General features: G+C 42.8%; 1 protein-coding gene across 1 annotated transcript; it reads left to right on the top strand.

The window, feature by feature from the left end:
• Nucleotides 1-4,624: 4,624 nt before the first annotated feature.
• Nucleotides 4,625-6,143, top strand: par10 (Poly polymerase 10). The gene is given in 3 exon segments (NM_001140613.1): nucleotides 4,625-4,672; nucleotides 5,147-5,322; nucleotides 5,562-6,143. Coding segments are annotated over 2 exon segments (423 nt in total). The 5' UTR covers nucleotides 4,625-4,672; nucleotide 5,147; the 3' UTR covers nucleotides 5,810-6,143.
• The last annotated feature ends 10,200 nt before the right edge of the window (nucleotides 6,144-16,343 follow it).

The raw sequence follows: 16,343 nt of genomic DNA, 5'->3' as shown, positions 1-16,343 counted from the left end.
TCCTCTCTGTACCCCACACATACAATTATCTGGAAGGTCCCTCAGTCAAGCAGTGAATTTCGAGCACTGACTCAACGACAAAGACCAGGGAGGTTTTCCAATGCCTTGCGAAGAAGGGCACCTATTGGTAGATGGGTAAAAAAAGCAGATATTGAATATTCCTTTGAGCATGGTGATGTTATTAATTACACTTTGGATGGTGTATCAATACCCCCAGTCGCTACAAAGATACAGTTGTCCTTCCTAACTCAGTTGACAGAGAGGAAGGAAACCGCTTGAAGGATTTCACCATGAGGCCAATGGTGATTTTTAAACCAGTTGCAGCGTTAAATGGCTGTGATTGGAGAAAACTGAGGATGGATCAGCAACATTGTAGTTACTCCACAATTTTAAACTAAATGACAAAGTGAAAAGAAGGAAGCCTGTACAGAATACAAATATTCCAAAACATGCATCACGTTTGCAATAAGACAATAAAGTAAAACTTTGAAAAATATGCCAAAGAAATGTCCTGAATACAAAGCTGACTATCCTACCGATCCTCGACTTCGGCGATGTCATCTACAAAATAGCTTCCAATACTCTACTCAGCAAATTGGATGTAGTCTATCACAGTGCCATCCGTTTTGTTACCAAAGTGCCTTATACCACCCACCACTGCGACCTGTATGCTGTAGTCGGCTGGCCCTCGCTACATATTCGTTGCCAGACCCACTGGCTCCAGGTCATCTATAAGTCTATGCTGGGTAAAGCTCCGCCTTATCTCAGCTCACTATGACAACACCCACCCGTAGCACGCGCTCCTGCAGGTATATCTCACTGGTCATCCCCAAAGCCAACACCTCCTTTGGCCGCCTTTCCTTCCAGTTCTCTGCTGCCAGTGACTGGAACGAATTGCAAAAATCGCTGAAGCTGGAGACTTAGATTTCCCTCACTAACTTTAAGCATCAGCTATCTGAGAAGCTAACTGATCGCTGCAGCTGTACATAGTCCATCTGTAAATAGCCCACCCAATCTACTTGCCTCATCCCCATATTGTTTTTATTTACTTTGCTGCTCTTTTGCACACCAGTATCACTACTTACACACCATCATCTGATCATCATCATCTGCTCATCTATCACTCCAGTGTTAATCTGCTAAATTGTAATTACTTTGCTACTATGGCCTATTTATTGCCTTACCACCTCATGCCATTTGCACACACTGTATATAGACTTTCTTTTTTTCTATTGTGTTATTGACTGTATGCTTGTTTATTCAATGTGTAACTCTGTGTTGTTGTTTCTGTTGCACTACTTTGCTTTATCTTGGCCAGGTCGCATTTGTAAATGAGAACTTGTTCTCACCTAGCTTACCTGGTTAAATAAAGGTAAAATAAAATAAAAAAGCATTATGTTTGGGCAAATCCAACACAACACATCACTGAGTACCACTCTTCATATTTTCAAGCATGGTGGTGGCTGCATGATGTTATGGGTATGCTTGTCATCGGCAAGGACAAGGGAGTTTTTTAGAATAAAAAGAAAAGGAATAGAGCTAAGCATAGGCAAAGTCCTAGAGGAAAACCTGGTTCAGTCTGCATTCCAACAGACACTGGGAGACAAATCCACCTTTCAGCAGGACAATAACCTTAAAATGCAAGGCCAAATATTGTACAATCCAGGTTTGCAAAGATCTTGGAGACTCTGCTGTAATCGTTGCCAAAGTTGATTCTAACATGTATTGACTTGGGGGATTGAATACTTATCTAAATATATGCCTGTTTTATTTCCCATAAATGTATTTATTGTGTAGATCATTGACCAAAAAAATAACAAATACATTTTTCTCCCACTTTGTAACAAAACATGGAAATAGTCAAGGGGTGTAAATACTTTCTGAAGGTACCGTAGGTGACCACTCAACCAAAAACTAGACATTGTTTTTCTGTTGGAATTTGGTTGTGCTTTTAGACAGTTGAAAGCATAGTGATAACACATTGGGAATTCAACAACCTTTTGGCTCTTTTTGAGCAAGTGAATATAGGTTGTATTCTCATTGATCAACGTCTCAACCAAATATTACCCAATTGTCCACGTTGAGATTACGTGGTGTGCCCAGTGGGTATGGTTTTGATACAGAACTGATGCTGGTTGATTTATATAGATGACTGAAACAAAACTATTTCATATTCACATTTAGCCACCATGTACAGTTGTAACCCCATAAAACAGAAGGGTGTAATTTTATAAAAAATGTATTAAGTGCCTTTTATCCATGATATTCCTATTACTAGTTAAGTAGGTCCAAAGTGCCTTTGTTATTCTTATGAGGGATCAGTGCAATATTCTTTGATAAATGATTTAACATGTACAGTATTACAATTCTGGAGCTGCTGTTCATGCCAGCTCTGCAATAACTCATGACCAAATACAGTATTATTATTTATTACAGGCTTTTCAGATGTTAGGGGCTTCTCAAATACATCTCTACTAGTTGGACTCTGATAAAGAGAAATGTATCAGACCTTTAACGATGATGGGAAACTGTAGTGACCTAGAACCAGTGGTGTAAAGTACTCAAGTAAAAATACTTTAAAGTACTACTTAATTCGTTTTTTGGGATATCTGTACTTAACTATTTATATTTTTGGCAACATAAATTTTACTTCACTACATTCCAAAAGAAAATAATTTACTATTTACTCCATACAATTTCTATGACACCCAAAATTAATCGTTACATTTTGAATGCTTAGCAGGACAGGAAAATGGTTAAATTCACGCATTTATCAAGAGCAGATCCCTACTGCCTCTGATCTGGCGGACTCACTAAATAATGTCTGAGTGTTGGAGTGTGACCCTGGCTATCTGTAAATTAAAAAAACAAGAACATAGTGCTGTCTGGTTTGCTTAATATAAGGAATTTGAAATTACTTTTGATACTTAAGTATATTTAAAACCAAATACTTGTAGACTTTTACTCAAGTAGTATTTTACTGAGTGATTTTCACTTTTGTCATTATCTATTAAGGTATCTTTACTTTTACTCAAATATGACAAATGGGTACTTTTTCCACCACTGCCTAGCACTGAGGGGAATATTTGTTTGAAGTTTATTAAATGTGATATCATTGAAGCCAGTAAGATTCAGAACCACTCACCCTTTAGTTTTACATGGGGTGCTTGAATCTTGTGTTATTTCACTCATTCATGCATTTTAAATATATTTTACACTCTCGCTTGCATATTTTAATTTCACCTTTTAGATGACAACAAAAATCTCACAGGAGAAATGACATGGTAAGATAACTCATATTCCTGCGTTATTGTATTTAAAGTATCATAAGATAAGCTGAAGGATGCCTCTGTGATTGATTTATCTTTGGGACATTAGGACTTTAGTTATGTGCCTTGAGGCAACTCTGTCAGTCAATGGTTATTTTCATTGCTCGAAAGTCTTATCCCTCCCCCCATGCATTTTTTGAGCCATGGGGAAGATCTCAAATGCATACTCCTCACATCCTCTCTCCTCATCTCCTCAAATTCCATTGGATAAGAAAGCAGAGGTCCCGCCCCTCTGACCTTCTCCACCAATGGGTTTTGAGAAGGAGACGCGGAGAGAGGACACAAGGCGTTTGCGATTGAGCTATTCCCATGTTTTACATTACAAGTTTTGAGACCCTGTAACATGTTTCATTTTAATAAAGATTTGTTTAAAAAAGGAGACCAGTAACACCATGTATGAGTATTATTATTAATGGTCAATTAATTCAATATCAGTGATAATAACACGCTCCACGTTTTTAAAAACACACACACACACAACCGACTTTGGGAAACCCTACATTAGAGGGCACTATCATCTAGTGCAGGGTTTCCCAAACTCGGTCCAGGGACCCCCCTGGGTACACATTTTTGTTTTTGCCCTAGCACTACACAGCTGATTCAAATCATCAAAGCGTGAATCAGTCTAGTGCTAGGGCAAAAACCAAAACGTGCACCCAGGGAGGGGGGGGCCCAAGGACTGAGTTTGGGAAACCCTGACCTAATGGATAATGGATAAACTGTGTTATTTGCCAGTGGCTCTGCTTCACAAGAGCATAATGACAATGTCATCTTTGCTCTCCTGAGACTCTCTTGTTGAAGGATCAAGGTATAAACATACATACATACATTAGGCTACAAATTATAGTGTAGAACTACATTGTAGTCATGAACATGACCCAGCTAGAATCATCAGCATCCTCTGACTCTCTCCCCCTCCATTCATGTTCCATGAATATTTAACCAATTAGGATATTCTGACTAATTAGGCCTACTTACTCCCGAGTGGCGCCACTCAGTGCAAGAGGTGTCACTACAGTCTCTGGTTTGAATCCAGGCTGTATCACATCCGGCTGTTACTGGGAGTCTCATACGGCAGCGCACAATTGGCCCAGCGTCATCCGGGTTTGGCCGGGGTAGGCCATCATTGTAAATACGAATCTGTTCTTAACTGACGTGCCTAGTTAAATAAAGGTTAAATTAAAATAAAATAAAATATTCAAGTGGCCTTGCTACTGTAAATGTAACGCATAAATCCTGTAGCTGGCACAAAAGCGCCGCTACCCGGTGGCATGACGAACAACCAGGAAGTAGCTAGTGAAAACATTTCCGTGCGTCATGATCTGAGAATGCTTGTATATAAGGTAAGTTTTCCTGACAAACTGCAAATAAAAGTGTGTTTAAAAAAACCACCCGACAACTAACTGGACGAGTTTATATTTATACCCAGCGAGAGTTATTATTCCTTTTTATTATGCAATTGTGTAATTTGCCTTTCGTGCTGCTTGCGTTGTTGTACGTCGAGGATGGTTTCTATTTCTTCGGAAATGAGAACTAATGTACTAAAAATCCCCCACATTGTATTATATTCACCGATGTATTTGTGTTTAAGTCAATAACTTAACTCTACTTTTGCAGACGAATAGGACATATTTTGTGACCAATACACACTTGGCTGCAGGTGTGCTCACACTAGGCCCTGACTGTTGGCTATGATATTTACTTTCACCTTGTGCTATGCAATAGAGTAGTCTATTCTCTTCACCGTTAGAAAGCCAAGATAAAAGTTGTAAAGATTGTCAATCAATCCCATGGATTATTCCTGTGTTGTATGTCAGGATGTCTGTTGAAAGCCAAGAGAACCGGACAGTGGAGGTACTGGGAGTACCTGAGGAGGTGGAGGATGAGCTGCTGTATTTGTACTTTGAGAACAAGCGTCGTTCTGGAGGAGGTAGTCTGGTGTCTGTGGAGCTGGAAGGGAGCCGGGCCATATTAGTGTTTGAAGAGGCAGATGGTAAGAATATATTCAGTCTGTGTAATCCTTGTAATCTGATATCATGTTGAAGGCTGATAAGTTTCCTATGTACCTACACAACATCTTCACGATTCATTCTTTATCTGGATCCCCATTAGGTGATGTCTAAGCAACAGCTAGTATTCCTGTGGTCCACAAATTAATGATACTGTTGTACCAAAAACAATTATTCCATTGCTATCCATAGCATTCTGATTATATCTGTGTTTGATTGACAGTTGCAGCAAGGGTCCTGTCTAAAGGACCCCATGTCCTGCACAACGCTGAGTTGACCGTGAGGAAGCCTGCGTGTAAGGATCCATGGAGACTGTTGCTGCGGGGGGTTAACCCAACCACCAGTCAGGAGCTGGTGGAGCTGTATGTAGAGAACATGATGGGAATGGACATAGACGATTACACTCTGTACCCCTCACCTGGCAGGGACCTGGTCTTAGTACACTTCCATCAGACCGTCAATAAAGGTTAGGGGTTTTCCTATCAAGTTCAAAGATGGAATCCACAGTAGGGGGAAACGGCATCACAAGCCGCCCCACCACTCTTGTTTTTGTTGGCGTGCTGAGGAATATTGTGCAGCGTTGTAAAAACATTGCAGTACATTTTGTGCTCTTCTATCGTGTGTGCAATGATGTCAGAAAGGAAAAAAACCAGTTTGTTTGTAACTTCTTTGATGTTGTAGTATCACAAACAGACATGCAGAGTTCGATTTACACCATGACTTTTAGGGGGTGTCTGTATCGAGTGCACGCACTTGCACAAAATGTATTTTCTAGGCCTAATAATAAAGACATAATTTAAACGGTAAAAATGTATTACCTTTTAATGTGGCATGAATACAGCAAGCCATATTTTCATCTGATTGTCAAACAAATCACTTCAAAAAGTAGGCATGTTCGTCCACTCCAAAATAATTCCAGCATTCCAACTGGATGTATACTTGTGGCATTTGATGACTGGAAATAGACATCTCTTACAAAATGACAGAAAGTGTTCCTAATGACATTCAGCGATTGCCATCGATTAGGCCGACATTAATTTATGTGTCTTGCTGACAAATATACTTTTTTTTTGTAGCCTGAAAAGTTGGGACACCTGAAATGGGCTGAAACTGTCCCGGTAAAAACGTGATGGTCACCCTAACACACGGTCAAATTACTAGACTAGGCTACAGTGTGTATTAAAATGAAGTTCAAATAGGCCCACTGGTAGCCAGTGATGTAGTGTTTAAAAAAAAAAAAAAGTAGGAGGGTAAACTGGTTGCCAGTTGCGGTGGAAAAAGTTCAGTTCCCTATACTTTCAATGCATTTCTTTTTTCTTTCAAAGGGTGGGTAAACGACACTCCACTAGGTCTACACCACTGCCGGTAGACTACCCTCTCAGACAAGGCAGTTTTAGACACCTGAACACACAGAATAGGTAGTCTACATTCAATTAAATTAATTATTTGAATCGAAACATGTTTTACACCCTCGTTCATGAGTTGCAGTCTTCCCAGATTGTGTGACATAAAACACTACCTTTCTTTCTTGACATTTGACAGTGTTATTTGTCACTAGTAAGCGTTTAACAATTTGAAGAAAAACATTGAACTTACTCTGCCACGAATCCATGGATTCGTAGCAATCTCGGAACATGCACTATAAGTGTAACAATGCCTACGTAACATTTCATTGTTTCACCGTGAAAACTGTTCTCAAGGCCCCCGAGGCAGCAGCTCCTGCTCAACCGTCAACTATAGCCCTACTGTCATTAGCGTATAGCCTACTTGTTGAATGGATTGGATGTGCATTGGTGTCTAATTGTCTGGTGATATTGTCGACGATCATCAGCTGATCCAGGAAATAACTAATATTGATAGAAAATGATAAAGCTAAATAAATGGTCTGCTACTTCTGGCCACCTGAAAACAAAGCAATGAGCGCTCTAAACAGCTGACAAAAGCAAACAATGATAATCTAATGCATTGGAATAAAGGCTATTTTTATCATGGACGTATGGCAAACAAATGGTGAAAATGAGAAAGTACAAAGGAAAATCAATGCGTTAAGTTGCTCAGCTGAGGCCGAAATTCAGTACTACTGGATGGACTGCGCCACCACATAACAATCTATGGATACTTCAGGAGATGGGTGAACTGGTGGATACCTTTTATGTCTGCGTGGATTTTGAAGAAAGTTGCTAACTAGCACAATTGCTAACTAGCGTTAGCACAATGACTGGAGGTCTATGAGTAGTTAGCAATGGCTCTCAGAACTACTAACTTCCTTCATACATGACACAGAGGCATACAAATGGTATCAACAAGTTCATCTGGGGAAGTAGATAAAGGACCTCACTTCAGGATATTGGCAATATCTCTTTAAGTATTCCAGCTTTAAGCCTATCAGTATCACTTTTTTTTTTTTTTTAAACCTTTTAGGAAGTTTGAACTTTGCATAAAAGTTAAGTATAAACTAAACCATAGATTTTAAGTACGTAATTGAAATGATTTGGCAAACAATATAATTATGAATGTATTTTAAGTGGCTATGCTTTTGGATACAGTATAGTTAATGTGTGTATTCTTCCTTATTTTGCATGCACAGACTTCCAGAAGCTTTTCACAAAGATTTCTAAGAAGCCTCTGGATGGAGTGCAGATCGTTCTGGAACAGATAGATCAGACGGACTCCATTTTAGTGGAGAACCTGCACCCCAGCATCACAGCAGACATGCTCAGTCTGTACCTGGAGAGCCAACGGGGTGGGGGCGGTGGAGTTAAGGAAGTCACCATGATGTCAGAGGGGGTTGCCAGGGTCTCCTTCCTGGGCTTTGACTGTAAGTTTTGAACATAGACTTATATGTTTTTAATGTACTGTGTCTCTACTGAATGTGTGTTTTGAATGTAAGTTATGTTTTCTACTGTAGAAAAAAAGGACTTCGTACATTTGTATACAAGCATTTCTGTTGTAGCTGTTGTATTCATTTTAAAGTACTAATGTTGTTGTATGTTAATGAAACATAAAAGCTATAAAGAAGGGGTATTCAAATCCTACCATGACGGTCTGGAGTACTGCTGGTTCTCTGTTCTACCTGATAATTAATCGCACCCACCTGGTATCCCAGGTCTAAATCAGTCCCTGATAAGAAGGGAAGAATGTACTGGAACTGGCTTCGAGATCCAGATTTGAATTTGATGGCTTTAAAGCATGCAAGTTCTATGTAGCTGTTGAATGTGTTTTATTCCCTTCCTTATTACATCTAACAGCAGTGGAACGTGTCCTTAAACAATCACACAAACTCGAGAAGACGGATCTGATGGTCAGGCCTTACTTCTCCTTCCTCCAATCAGAGGACATCTCCTCACCTCTGACCGTTCCCCTGACCTCTCTGAATGGAACATCCGATAGTAACACAACGAACACACCGCAGACAGACAGTGGTGGGCAATTGCAGACTGGTTCTCTCCCTGCAGCCCGTACCAGTGACCATTCTCAGTCCTCCCATCAGGTTACCTCTGAGCCCCTGGTCCCCTTGCTGTCCCACCCTGTGTCCCAGGCAACAGCAGCCCAGGGAGGCATGGAGGACCTAACATCGATCCCAGAGCTCATGTCGAGCCACATCTCCGTCCCTGACCCAGTGAAACTCAAGCTGCTCCAGCTCAGTCCCCTGCTCCAGAGCCTTCAGCTGGCCCACCCAGCTTGTAGCGTCCAGATCAGGGAAGACGGGGTCCACATGGCCGGGTCTGACAGGCTGGGGCTGGAGCAGCTGAAGAACGCTATGTTGGAGTTCCTCGGGGGTGTGGCCCAGGCTCATCTCACCTTTGACCCCGAGAAGGCCCACTTCCTGGCCGAACAGGAAGTGAAAGACAAGCTGCTGCAGACGTTGAAGGACAAGGGACTGCCGTCCATGTACACAGTGTCGGACTGCGTTGTTATGGTAACGTCTCCGTCTTTCAGCTTGGTGAGCCAGGCGTGTAGCTTGCTGAAGACCCTGCTGTCTGACTTCAGTATCCCCGTGGACAGAGAGTATGAGTGTATGCTGTACGCCCAGGAGTGGACTGGCTTCCTCCAGTCTCTGGGTCTCTGCTCTGCTAAGGTGTCAGAGAGGGGACAGCTAGATGTCCTGACTCTGAGAGGTTTGGAGGAGGAGAAGCAGGCTAAGATAGTGGAGTTCCTCAGTACACCCATTGAAACGGAGGCTATCATCTCTATGGAGCCAGGCATGTTGAAGTACATCCAGACCCACCATCATCAGCTACTGGCTGATATGGACCAGGTGTCCATCTTCCCTCTGGACGCACATGGCGTCTGTGGACTCAGAGTAGGTGTTTTACCTTTTTGAGATAGCATATAAACATTCCCTTGCGTTTATATAAATTCATTCACAGTATATGCGGTAAACCTCTCATAACCTTTTCACACAACCGAGTCAAGCTGAGCTGTACTGGGTTGGCCTGGTTACACATGCTGGAGAGGACAATGTGAAAAGAACATTTCTGAGCCAGAACAGTACGGTTAAGGTTGGCACGCTAGTGTGAAAAGGGTATCCAATGTCTTTGTGAATAATGGTCTTATACAGAGTTTCATACTCGTCATGTCTGTGATTGGTAGATACACGGCAAAGCAGGGGCGTGTCAAATGGCTGATGAGGTTCTGAGGGGCGTGGTGTCGTCCATCGTGACCAGAACCATCACAGTGAACGAACCGGGCGTGGCGCGGTTCCTCATCCAGGAGGGAGAGGGGGCCAGCATCCTCAGGGAAATGCAGGCCAAGTTCCAGGTCTACATCAACATGGAGAAGGTGTACTGGGAACCCCTGGAGAACGAGGTAGCTGGCCCAATGGTGACAATATTAATATTGCTGCTTTTACTATCATTACTAATTCACTTGACAAAGGAGGTTGCCGAATGATAAAGATCTACACATGGATGTATAATGCAATTTGTTTTCTGTGCCATGAACTTGTTCCTCTATGGTGTTTGGATAAGCATGGTTAGGCAAATGGTGTATTTTAGAGATCATAGGAGGCTGGTGGGAGGAGCTATAGGAGGATGGGCGCATTGTAATGCTGGAATGGAATTCACGGAACTGTATCAAGTATATGTAAACCACATGTTTGACGCCGTTCCATTTATTCCATTCCAGCCATTACAATGAGCCCATCCTCCTATAGCTCCCCCCCACCAGCCTCCTCTGTCCAATATATGTGTGTATATTTCTGTATGTCTATATACAGTATGTCTCTGGTGTATTCTAGCTTTGTGATCTCCCTACAGGACATCTTTGAGGCTGCGTGGAATATGACGTCCCATCAGAGCTTCCAGAGAAGGTCCTCAGATGGTTCCTTACAGGCTTCCACATCTGTTCTGATTCATACTAACCAGACTTCCAGCGACCTCTCAGCTCCAGACATAGGTACATACTTTCATTATTCTCATAGCAATCACATGTATTTGGGAGAAAAAAAAACGTTTTACATAAATTGTCAGTGTTGTACAGTAACCCAGCCTAGACCCTGAAGAGCATATGGAAGCACAGTGGCCAGAATAATCTTCAGAGAAGGGAGTTATTCTATTGGCATTGTTGTTTTGCAATCACTGAAAACGTATGTACTGATCCCAGGTCTTATAGAGGAGGCAAAGAGGCTGTTCTCAGCCATAGATGAGATGGTGGACTCTGGACTCTCTAGTCTGACCAGAACCACTGACATTGAGGAGGATCTGTATACGGCCGGGGAACCCATGGCCCTCAGCACTGACCAGGGCCCAGACAGAGACAACGCAGACGTGGAGGAGCAGGCTACAGAGCAGCTAGTGGATGGAGGGGGTAGTGATGATGAGGTTGCTCTTGCTCCTCTGGTTGCCCAGGATGGAGGGCTGTCCTGGGCCACGCAACTCTCCTCTACCCTGGACGAGGAGGCCCAGATGTCTCTGGCCATCCAGTACTCCATGGAAACCACAAAGAGGTCCCTGACCGAGGAGGAGGAGCTGCAGAAGGTTCTGGAGCTGTCCAAGAAGATGACGAAGATGACTCGGCATGATGGTGATGGTGGTGCCATGGCTACCTCTTCCCTCCCTGCTGCTGGCTCGCACCTCGATCAGGCTGTCCAGATGTCTCTGCAGGAGGCCATCCAGTCAGCCAACACGGCAACAATCTTTGTGTTCGCTGGCTACAGTTGTGACCTGATCAGAGTGGACATTGCCCTGAACAAGAAGGTCACCCTGAGAAAGCATGAGGAGAAGCTAGAGCACCGCAGCCTGAGGAGCCTGTCTCAGTACCACAGGTACGTGTGTGTGTGGGTCTGTGTGTACACTGTAGACTTTTTTATAGTGATGGACACCGACATGGAAAATCTATATCGATGTCAGTTGCATTTTTTTATAGCCCCCGTGATATGCAACTTTTCAGGGAAGTTAGGAACCAATATACACAGGCAGTTAGGAAAGCTAAGACTAGCTTTTTCAAACAGAAATTTGCATCCTGTAGTACTAACTCAAAAAAGTCCTGGGACACTGTAAAGTCCATGGAGAATAAGAGCCCCTCCTCCCAGCTGCCCACTGCACTGAGACCAGGATACACTGTCGCCACCGATAAATCCACTATAATTGAGAATTTCAATAAACATTTTTCTACGGCTGGCCATGCTTTCCACCTGGCTACCCCGGTCAACGGCCCGGCACCCCCCCACTGCAACTCGGTGCCTCCCCCTTTCTCCTTCACCCAAATCCAGATAGCTGATGTTCTGAAAGAGCTGCAAAATCTGGACCCCTACAAATCAGCTGGGCTAGACAATCTGGACCCTCTCTTTCTAAAATTATTGTTGCAACCCCTATTACTAGCCTATTCAACCTCTCTTTCGTATCGTCTGAGATTTCCAAAGATTGGAAAGCTGCCACAGTCAAAGGGGGAGACACTCTAGACCCAAACTGCTACAGACCTATATCTATCCTACCCTGCCATTCTAAGGTCTTCGAAAGCCAAGTTAACAAACAGATTACCGACCATATCGAATCCCACTGTACTTTCTCCGCTATGCAATTTGGTTTCAGAGCTGGTCATGGGTGCACCTCAGCCACACTCAAGGTCCTAAACGATATCATAACCGCCATCGATAAGAGACATTACTGTGCAGCTGTCTTCATCGACCTGGCCAAGGCTTTCGACTCTGTCAATCACCACATTCTTATCGGCAGACTAAACAGCCTTGGTTTCTCAAATGACTGCCTTGCCTGGTTTACCAACTACTTTTCTGATAGAGTTCAGTGTGTCAAATCGGAGGGCCTGTTGTCCGGACCTCTGGCAGTCTATGGGGGTGCCACAGGGTTCAATTCTCGGGCCGACTCTCTTCTCTGTATACATCAATGATGTCGCTCTTGCTGCTGGTGATTCTCTGATCCACCTCTATGCAGACGACACTGTATTCTGTATACTTCTGGCCCTTCTTTGGACACTGTGTCAACTGACCTCCAGACGACCTTCAATGCCATACAACTCTCCTTCCGTTGCCTCCAACTGCTTTTAAATGTAAGTAAAACGAAATGCATGCTCTTCAACCGATCGCTGCCCGCACCTGCCCGCCCATCCAGCGTCACTACTCTGGACGGTTCTGACTTAGAATATGTGGACAACTACAAATACCTAGGTGTCTGGTTAGACTGTAAACTCTCCTTCCAGACTCACATTAAGCATCTCCAATACAAAATTAAATCTAGAATGGGCTTCCTATTTCGCAACAAACACATCCTTCACTCCTGCTGCCAAACATACCCTCAAAACTGACCATCCTACCGATCCTCGACTTCGGCGATGTAATTTACAAAATAGCCTCCAACACTCTACTCAGCAAATTGGATGCAGTGCCATCCATTTTGTCACCAAAGCCCCATATACTACCCACCATTGTGACCTGTACGCTCTCGTTGGCTGGCCCTTGCTTCATACTCGTCGCCAAACCAACTGGCTCCAGGTCATCTACAAGTCTCTGCTAGGTAAAGCTCTGCCTTATCTCAGCTCACTGGTCACCATAGCAACACCCACCCGTAGCACGCGCTCCAGCAGGTATATTTCACTGGTCACCCCCAAAGCCAATTCCTCTTTTGGTCGCCTTTCCTTCCAGTTCTCTGCTGCCAATGACTGGAACGAACTACAAAAATCACTGAAGCTGGAGTCTTATATCTCCCTCACTAGCTTTAAGCACCAGCTGTCAGTGCAGCTCACAGATCACTGCACCTGTACATAGCCCATCTGTAAATAGCTCATCCAACTACCTACCTCATCCCCATACTGTATTTATTTATTTATCTTGCTCCTTTGCACCCCAGTATCTCTACTTCCACATTCATCTTCTGCACATCAATCACTCCAGTGTTTAATTGGTATATTGTAATTACTTCGCCACCATGGCCTATTTATTGCCTCACCTCCCTTATCGTACCACATTTGCACACACTGTATATAGACCTTTTCTACTGTATTATTGACTGTATGTTTGTTTATTCCATGTGTAACTCTGTGTTATTGTATGTGTCGAACTGCTTTGCTTCATCTTGGCCACGTCGCAGTTGTAAATGAGAACTTGTTCTCAACTGGCCTACCTGGTTAAATAAAGGTGAAATAAAAAATAAAATGAAAAAAACAATGGGAAGCCCATTCACTGTTGATGGCCCATCAGCAGGCAATTAACTATGGTAACTTGCGCCTGTGAAAAGATCTGTTTTATGCCTGCAGGAACAGTCATGTACAGTGTGCTTTTTACAGAATGGTGTAGGTTAAGAATAAACCTAGATTACGATATGCCTTGCTCATATCAATATTAAAAGATATCATATGGAATTTGCAATATTGGTGCCCGCAAGCTAAACATTTTTTATATTTACAAATAAATTCAACCAATCAGGAGGTGTCTGGACCTCATCAAGAGGAAACATGCCGTGGAGGTCACCATCCAGGGAACCACGGCAACCATCTCCGGGTTCAAAGACTTCGTTACCGGGGCGATGCCGGACATGAAGCTCCTGCTGAGGAGGATATCCACGACGACGCCAGACGCTGACATCCTGCGGACGGTGCAATGGCTGTGGCACGACCCAGCGTCGTCAGGGACGAAGACCGCGTACGCTCCGGAGGCGACAGTGTTTATGGAGAACGCCTGGAAGATGAGGCAGAAAAAGATTGACATCCTGCTTAACAACCTGCCGTACATCATCAACTTTGAGAAGATGCAAGAGTACAACGTGGCCTCTGGGAAGTCAGTAACCATCTCCAGGAAGATGCTGAGCTCAGAAGACTTGTACTCAGATATACAAGGTAAAGAGAATTTGCAAATACTGTATGTGAGCTTATTCTCATGTTATTTATTTTTTGGTAAATAAGAATTACATTTGTGAGATGCTATTTAATTACTGACGCAATATCCCTGTTATCTTAACAAAGCTGTTTAATATGTTGCAGCGTTTTCCGTCATGCTATATTGCACTTATATTGCTACAATATGTTGCACCGTTTTTCAGATGAGGACTACAGTCTACTGTCCAACCTGCCTGAAACGTCCAGAGTGAACGAGGATTCTGATGAGTTCCAGGATGTTGTGAAAGACTTCTACGACTCCATACATGAGTACCACAACAGAATCAAAATCATTAAGGTATGTAGGATCTATCGATGTCAACAGCAACTAACCATTAACTTTGCATTGTATCAGTGACGTCAGAAGCCATTCCTCTGTTAATCGCATTTCCCAGGTTGAGAAGCTGATGAATAGGCTCCTTTACAACCAGTATAGACTGAAGAAGGCTAGTATAAATCAGAGTGCCAATGACCCAGAAGTGGAGCGGACGCTGTACCACGGCACAAGTGAGACCAGCGTGAAAGAGATCTGCGTTCATGGCTTCAACAGAAGCTTCTGTGGAAAGAATGGTAAGGCTTTTCTAATGATAGTTTCAGCTTTTTTTTATTTCACTTCATTTTAGCATTATTTTCATGCAGACTAGTAATAATGTGGCCTCTTGTATATCCTGGTCTCTCTGCAGCCATCGTCTACGGTCAAGGGTTATACTTTGTAATAATTTGGCCTGTGTATCTCTTCCTGTAATAATTTAGTCTCATGTTTTGGTTTCTCTTTGCAGCCACTGTGTATGGTCAGGGGGTCTACTTTGCTCTGAACTCAGCCCTGTCTGTCCAGGATCAGTATTCTCCCCCGAATGCAGACGGACACAAGTTTGTGTTTGTGACCAAAGTGCTTACTGGGGACTTCACTCAGGGCAGTCACTCCATGAAGACTGCTCCTCTGAAGGAGAGCTCTGAGATACCCCTCAGATATGACAGTGTGGCGGATAAGATGGACAACCCCTCTCTGTTTGTTATCTTCAACGACACACAGGCCTACCCTGAGTATCTCATCACATGTCAGAAGATTAATCGCTGAGGGAGGGAGGGAGGGAGGGAGGGAAGGAAGGAGTGGGATAGGATTAATATCCAAAAAAAGCACTAACTCTGTTTCAGCATAGTGTTTTTACATTTTTCCCTATTGGGAAGAGGATTCATGGGAATTTTATTTGAAAAATACTGTGCATTGTGTTTCTTTAATCATGCATCTTAATTTAGTTTCTCTAATTTATTTATGACATAATATAGCCTTCTACAGTATAATGATTACAAATACTCATTGTTATCCATACCAATAATGATTGCAAAGTGTTCTTTCACAGTGCAATTGAATCATGAATTAGCCAAATGCAATATTCTCGACTACAACCATATATTTAATTGTTTAGTTTGATCTTTATAATCAATGAAACGCATAACGCCCCTCCAATGGTATTACATGGAATTTTACTTGTGGAATGCGGTTTTAACCAATCAGCATTCAGGATTAGACCCCACTGTTGTATAAATGCATTTAACTGGTAATGTGTCTTGCAGAGCCAAACATTGACTTTACTTATTATGTTGCCTGACTTTTATATTTATTATATTCCATCTGAGGGATAGATACCCTATTTGTCCTTTACATTTACTTTGGGTA

This window comes from Salmo salar, chromosome 14, assembly GCF_965601325.2.
Source record: "Salmo salar chromosome 14, fSalSal1, whole genome shotgun sequence".
NCBI lineage: Eukaryota > Metazoa > Chordata > Actinopteri > Salmoniformes > Salmonidae > Salmo > Salmo salar.
Note: the sequence above shows the minus strand (reverse complement) of the source record. Positions and strands in the feature narration are given on the sequence as shown.